Source organism: Gossypium hirsutum, chromosome A07 (assembly GCF_007990345.1).
Source record: "Gossypium hirsutum isolate 1008001.06 chromosome A07, Gossypium_hirsutum_v2.1, whole genome shotgun sequence".
NCBI classification, from domain to species: Eukaryota; Viridiplantae; Streptophyta; class Magnoliopsida; order Malvales; family Malvaceae; genus Gossypium; species Gossypium hirsutum.
Genome location: NC_053430.1, coordinates 12766597 through 12774052, shown reverse-complemented (window position 1 = coordinate 12774052; position 7456 = coordinate 12766597). Strand labels below are relative to the sequence as shown.

The following is a 7456-nucleotide window of genomic DNA, read 5'->3' as shown; positions in this document are numbered from 1 at the left end:
AGTTGGAATTCTAAAAGGATCGATTGTCTAATTGGTTTTCCGTGAACACATTGGCGTGCCAAATGGGGATTGCTGTTTGGTTCCGTCAATGGAAGTAGTAACCGAATGTAAATGTCCCAACATTTGAGGGCATTGGTTCGAGCTAGGCTCTTCTAGAACGCAAAGCTGCCGGAGTTCTAAATTACAAACGTTTCGTAGGTTGTTCGATCGGTAATGGTTAGTTATAGGACGTTCCATAACTAATTTACATAAGGAAGAGTTGGTGTCCGAGACATCCTTGGTAGCTATAACTAGCTTATTGGAAAAGAGGAGTTCACTTAATTTCAAGGATCAGGTCAAAGACGTAAAAACCCGTGCTTAAGGCTAAGCTAAGTTTAATTGATTTTTCTTCAGATTACTTCGTTGTTGTTTTTTTTTATTTCATCTTTTACTTTTTACGTTTTTTTTGTGTTTATTTCAGGTTTCATATTTTATCCCCCTAAACATCGCGGGCACGACAACTGCCCATACATAAATCTAGTCAAGAGATAAACAATTTTTAGTAAACCCAATCTCTGTGGAATCGATCCTACTCCCTATACTGCTTTAATTTGCAAATTAAGTGTAAGTTTATATTGGTGGAATCGACAGCCATCACTACCAAACTAGTGTACATTAAAAAAACATCTGTCAATGCATTAACAATCAGAAGAGTCAAATTGTTCAAAAGCTTATGTGTTCAACTGTTTCTAACAAAAAAACCTCTTTATCCATTTACAACACAATGCTTTAACAATCATATATCTTACAACAACAACAACAAAAAAGAACCAAACATCTATCTTGTTTCTACAACACTCATGTATCACCTATATATATAATGTTTCAAATGATGTCAAACTATGGTGATTAATTAAAAACAGGGTCATTTAAATCTGTAATACACTGATTAGTTCAGTTAATGGCGACTGCTGTACATCGCAAAAACTCCCATCCCCTTTTTCATCCTTAGAGCTAGGCCAGCAGAGAAACATGGTGTTTTTTAGTTGATTAGAATAAATATGTGCTTAATTTGGACTTGTTCTTGACACCTGCAATATAGAAGTAAAACCCAGTATTGGGTTTGTCATTGTTCATTTGAACATCATAGATTTCAACCATAACCTATGCGAGTATTTAGAATTTTGAGTGATTAAATAATGAATACTCTCGAAAATTCACCGATCCATAGCTGCATATTATGCTGGCATATTTAGAAGTTAACAGCAAATGACAACAGATTTTCGATACCTGCTTTTCCAAACTTGTTGAGGTAGGCCAGTACTGATGATGATGCCTTCCTGCCGGTCCATAACTAATAAAAGTTATTGCTCTTGGCTGCACTTGCCTATTACTTGTAGACGGGGCTGGTAGCTCTCTCATGAACCATAGTCCAAAAGCGAAGGGGACTGATGATCCTGCCGGTTGAGGTTAAACATTAACTCGATACATTTTACAGAAACTATCTCGTTAAATATTTAATTTAAAATGTAAACTGTTTACTATATCAAAAATCGTAAATATAAACCTGATCTTCGAACACTAATAAATACCTAAAACATGGTGCAAAATAAGAAGAATCGGTGCTTTTATGCCATTAATCTTCTCTGGATTCCAATGATGAAAAAGCTGCAAACAGAAAGAAAAATATTAGTTCTATAAGAAAGACCACATGCCTAATTCGTGAAAACAGAAAGAAATCTTAACAAAGTAAACTGCACTCAAGGTTACAAAACTATTAGTAAATTTATGTTTAGTCACTCTATTTCAAAAATTACAAAATGATTACTAAAAGTTTTCATTTAAATCACTAAACTATTTAAAACTTTTCATTTAAGTCACAGAGCTATTAAGTTTTTTTTTTTTGAGTGACCAAAATGTAAACTTACTAAAAATTTAATGATCTTGGGTGTAATTTACCCAATCTTAGCATCATGTCGAGGTCTTAAGATATCAAGTACTTACAAGAACATCTGTGAAAAGAGCTATTAAAGAACTCGATGTGAAACACAAGACCGAGACAACTACTAAACCAACCACCTGCAAAATGCGACAAGCTTCTAGTATTTATCGAAATTACTTTACCCCCAAGTTTCTAATGACGTGTTTTTAGCATGCTTAAGGGATAAGAAATCAAGAATACCAAAAAGAAGGCTAAATGAAGAACAGGTAGCAATTGCAAACCTTTCGCATTTCAGATGAAGCTTTCTCGGACCGAACTCTCCTCAATTTAGAAAATAGAAGGAAACCTGAAAAACAATAAACGAAAAATATTCAAGATAAATACAAAAAGACTTGTTTAGGAAAAGTTTGATGCAACTGTTAAAGATCTTGTCTCAATACTCTTTGTTAGGTAATTTCAATATAACTTGACTAGCTCTATGTTACTCACACTCAAGTGTGAATATTGAATACCAATTTATGTCCGACATAGATATGATTACTTTTTCAAAGTTTTTCTGTGTATTTAGAGAGTCCATAAAGGGTCATATCCTTAAACTCATATCGGAATATGTGTTAATCTGTGTGCTTTAAGAAAAACAAAGAATCAATATGAACTCCAAGGAAAAAGTTCTTAAAACCATTAACCAATGCAATATTATCCATATCCAAGGGGGAAAAATAACAAACGCTGAAAAGCTCGAGTCCATACATATCATTAGGATAAAAAAAAAAGGAAGTCATTTCTCACCATAGCAACCGAGAGCTACACCCATTAGAAGCACCAACGTGGCAAGAAAATCTATATACACCTGCGCAAGAATTGCTGTTACGGACCGATAACTAATAATCACATTGAAAATATAAAAGGTTATATTCTCCTAACTATATAATTTAGTTCCAATGGATTGTAACAATTAGAAGATTTGGCATTCACAATTTCAATCTTATGCATTCACCACTTGCTATTTTGCTCTGATACCATCTAGAAATAGTTTTATTAAAATGTGTCATAAATCCCTATTCTTTCTAAAATTAGAATTTGGTCCTCATACTTTTATTTTTAAAAATTCAATCTTTCTACTTTTTAGATTTCAAAATTTAAATCCAATTATTAACACCTAAATTCGAGTTTATTACAACGTTATTCTTTTAGTTACATGGATACAAAGTGAGTATTTTTTTTATTTCAAAATGTCATACCAATAAATTTAACGAAAAACTATTAACAGTGCTAGCAATTAGACTTGAATTTTGAAATTTAAAAAATAAAGAGACTAAATTCCTGACAATAAAAGTATAGAAATTAAATTCTAAATTTGGAAAAAGAACAAAGACTTATGACATATTTTAACCTTTATATCATAATCACGATATAATAATTAAGGAGTAATATGATCCATACCCGAGCAAATACTAAAGAATCACTAGGATTCTTCTGTTCAATCCGGATTATTGCAGCAAAGGCAATTATTAAAAGGACATTGAGCACAATGACCTGGTGGAAGAAGGAAAATAAAAATAAACCTACCGACCATAAGATTGGATTGTAAATAGAACTTATTTGTACTCATACCACAATAACGAATTTTTGTCTGCTACCAACTCGAATACCTTGGAACGAGCAACATTTCCGACGAATATCAATGTTTGACAAGCCTACCTTGGTCTTCGAAGTTTCCAACAAAGGCTTGCGACTACTATTTTCTTCATCACCATCCTCTTCATCATTTGCCTGATGGCAAAGGTCGGCCCTATAAAATCATTGCCCATAAAAGCGTACATGTACCTTTCAAATTACACTACACTATTTCCTGGCTAAACGCCTCATATCTAAACAGCAATTACTAGCACATCCTTCAAAAACTTTCAAAGATCATCATGATATTTTTCAAATTCTTCATGCAAAATCAACGGTAAAAGTACGATGGAGACTCTTCTACTAGAAGTCAAATTGTATTTTGCCCCTTTTACTCAAAAAATAAGCAAATTAACCCCTATATGTTATATCAAAAGCAAACTGGTTCTTTTGTTAAACTATTAAATATTGGCCTCTATATATCAGTACGAGGTACACGTGGCACACCATGTGTTACTATTTGGTTATTCCGTCAACCACGCCAGATTTTAACAGTACAAAGGGATAAAAATTTTAACAAAAAGGATCAATGTGCTTGTTCATCTAACATATAGAGGGGTAAAATGCAATTTGACTCCTAGTACAATGGCCACTTTGGTACTTTTACCCAAAATCAACATGAGAGCATATTAAAAAAAATCATTAAGACATGGTCCGACTTACCAGAAAGATAGTAGAAGAAGAAATGCAGCCAAAAACAGAATCTTGGGCAAGGCTGCAGTAACGTTTTCACCATTAAACCATGGGAAGATCTCGTTAAAACAGCTATAGAAACAAGTACTAAAGGTAAATATAAATTGTTGTTCAGTTGAGAGAAACGTACCCATTAGAACAAAGCCACACACATTAGACCAGCAAAGCCACCTTTTGCATGTGGCAACAACCATGCACAAAAAATAAATGAAATAACCTGTCAGAAGACAAGAAAATCCAAAGATAATTATCTGATGCAGAAAAAAAAAAACATTTAGACACGACTGCATGTTATAGTTTTGTAAATTCAGAACCAAGGAAACCGGATTGGAATTTCTTTAGATCACAATGAAGGTAACAAATCTTTCAATGTTCCACATGAAACTATAGGATAAAGTCCCTTTCCCGGGATCAAAAAGATCGAAACAGAACAATTTTGAAAGGCCGACACACTGAGACACTTGAAAACAAGAAGACATAAAGGGGATCTTGGAGCTTGGAACTCGAGAAATTGTTAGGTTGGCCAACATAGATTAGCTCTTCTTGATGAATCCTGGTTGGAATGAATAATTGGCATTGCAAAATATGCTAGTACGAATTAAGAAATAAACGTATTCATAATAATCATCCCGTAAGTTCATGTTCTCCGTCTTAGAAGAGCTCCTATATATATCATTTCATAGGTCGATTCTTGTTCAAGGAAAAGTCGCACGTTATATCATGGCTTCAAAACTATGAATGCGATATCATTTCCAAAACACTAGATATAAATTACAATTAGATCCATGCCTCTCGACATCTTTTGTCTTACTCTTACCACAATTAGAAGAGCCGATCATGAGATGAAGAACCTGCAATTAGCATTTTGTTCCATCAGTATAGTTTCATTGAGACAAAAAAGAATAATAGCATCAAGTTCCTTTTCAAAAAAAATTTTCACAGTTTATCAATTTACATGAAATCGTAAACATAGCTATAAGTGAATTTCGTGCTTTTATACAACAATCTTAAGTGAAAAGATGTGAAAGTTGAGCCATACAATATGTAAGAAACAACTTGATACAAATGAGCTATGTTACTCGGGCTCAAGTGCGAGCATTAGATACAAGTAAGCATTGTTAAGTACTATGACATAGCATACATATATCACATCTGCACTCTTACATAAGAGTTCCTCCTATGTACACTCAGAAGTGGGAACCCGAAGTTTATTAAGCCGAGGTGAGCAAACTAAGAACCACATGAACAAGTACACATAGAACAGCCATATAAACTTACTTTTTGACGTGTCCACCCAACTCGTTGATTCCGTAGGTGAATCCTACAAAGCTGGTTAAACAAAGGTTACAAATACATGTCAAAACATTTCTGATACATATAATTAAGAAAAACAAACTCGAAATATGAATTTGTAATGCTTTTTAAGCTATGCAAGGAAATTAAATCAAGTTAATTATATATGTATCCAACACGGTTGCTTCAAGGAAAACGAAGAATCGAAGCAGCAGCTAAAGGTTTATATCGGCTCACTTCTTTTTTTCTTCTTTTCTTCTTTTCTTTTTTTACATTTTAACAAATAGAAAAGATTCATTCAAACCCGAGATTTAAGAAAAAATCAACACAAAGAAGAGCCAAAAGGTTAAAGTTCCTAGGAGATCCCTGCATTATAAGGACTATATCAAATTAGTCCCTCTATTATTAAATGGATCAATTTAGTCCCTATACTATTAAAAAGAATCAAATAAGTCCAAATTGCAACAGAGATAATATTTACTGTATTAAAATTTTCTTGAAAATTCTTTTTTTTTTCAATTGCAGTTCAATTCCAAACAAAATATTTCATTTAAAAAACATAAAAACTTTTTAAAAAATCAGCCCAGTTAAATAGTAAATGTTAAGTCTATTCCAATTTGGCCTTATTTGATTTTTTTTAATAGTATAGGGACTAAATTGATTCATTTAATAATAGAGGGACTAATTTGATACAGTCACTATAATACAGGGATCTTTCACCAGGGCCAAAATCATCACTAATTATTACAAAACTTTGAAAAGGCATAAAATTTTCAACAGTATATATTAGGACAGAATCGGCCATTCAATTGATTGATTTGGTTCTAAAGCTAAAACGTACTGAAAAACTAAAATCTTAAAGCAATGCCTATATGCAATTCAATAAGTTTCTATGATTTTTTTATTTCCAACATTTTCTCGGGAAGCAAACAAAAACCCAGATTTCCCAATCAAAAAAATTACAAAATCTCCCATTAAATACAGAAATCAAACCCCATATTCACTAATTACCATAAAAAAAAAAGCCAAGTGCATTAACAGAACATAAACAATTAAAAAAGAAGAAGCAGAAAACAAACCTGGAAAAAGGCAATAAATGCTAGAACAACATCAAGGCAAATCAAAGCAATATTTACAAAGAGAAGATTGAAAGGGTAACACTTAATCATTGCTTAGATTACACAAAGAAATGAATTCCTTTTTTTCCCTTCTTTCTTTGTTTTCTTTGAACCCCAAAAGGAAAAGAAGTTGGAAAAACAAAGGAGGGGAAGATATGTAGGAAACTGAATCCCAAAAATAACTCTTTTTTAATATCAGATTTCACTATTTCAGAGCCTCAAAAAAACCACACACACACACAGAGTGGAAGACAAAAGGGAGAAAGACACAGGCTTTGAGGTTTTTATTTGGTTTTTTTTTTTTGGGGGGGGGGAAGGTTGGATCCTGAAGATTGTGTTGAATTAAAGTGGTAGCAATAAATACGGTGATAATTAGATGTACGGTCATATTAGGACAGGATTTATATGTATATACTGTCTGGTCGGATATTCGGTTCTTTGACTGTGTTTGATTCGCTAGTATAATTATGGTTAAATTTTGCTATTAGTTCTTGTATTATGCTTAAATTTTAGATTTAGTTTTTATATTTTAATTTGATCAAATTTAATCATTATATTTTTTTTGAATTTTAAATTTTCAGTCATAACTTAAATAGTAGCAGGAAAATTCAGTTAGTTACATCTGACCATTTCGAACATTAAAATCAAACTTAAATACCAAAATGAATAATAAAATTGAATTTAGGTACCAAATAATATTAAGATTATAAATGTTGTACATGGTTAGGGGGTAGCTAGGGGAGCTGACAGGGGC

The 7456-nt window shown here is 32.6% G+C and overlaps 1 protein-coding gene across 5 annotated transcripts; it reads right to left on the bottom strand.

Moving 5' to 3' along the window:
- Positions 1-654: 654 nt before the first annotated feature.
- Positions 655-7073, bottom strand: LOC107920685 (tobamovirus multiplication protein 1). 5 transcript variants are annotated; one of them, XM_016850499.2, is made up of 13 exons: positions 6664-7031; positions 5570-5620; positions 5109-5142; positions 4422-4508; positions 4262-4313; positions 3536-3713; positions 3365-3457; positions 2711-2771; positions 2203-2267; positions 1984-2058; positions 1572-1647; positions 1270-1436; positions 655-1070 (listed from the first exon to the last, which is right to left on the bottom strand). In XM_016850499.2, the coding sequence occupies exons 1-13, from the start codon at positions 6751-6753 to the stop codon at positions 1047-1049; spliced, it is 1053 nt and encodes a 350-aa protein (XP_016705988.1). In that variant the 5' UTR covers positions 6754-7031; the 3' UTR covers positions 655-1046. The 5 variants fall into 5 exon arrangements, with proteins under 5 accessions (XP_016705988.1, XP_016705990.1, XP_016705989.1 ...); XM_016850501.2 differs by having other exon boundaries at positions 3623-3713; positions 6664-7029; XM_016850500.2 differs by lacking the exon at positions 1984-2058 and having other exon boundaries at positions 6664-7073.
- Between the last annotated feature and the right edge of the window lie 383 nt (positions 7074-7456).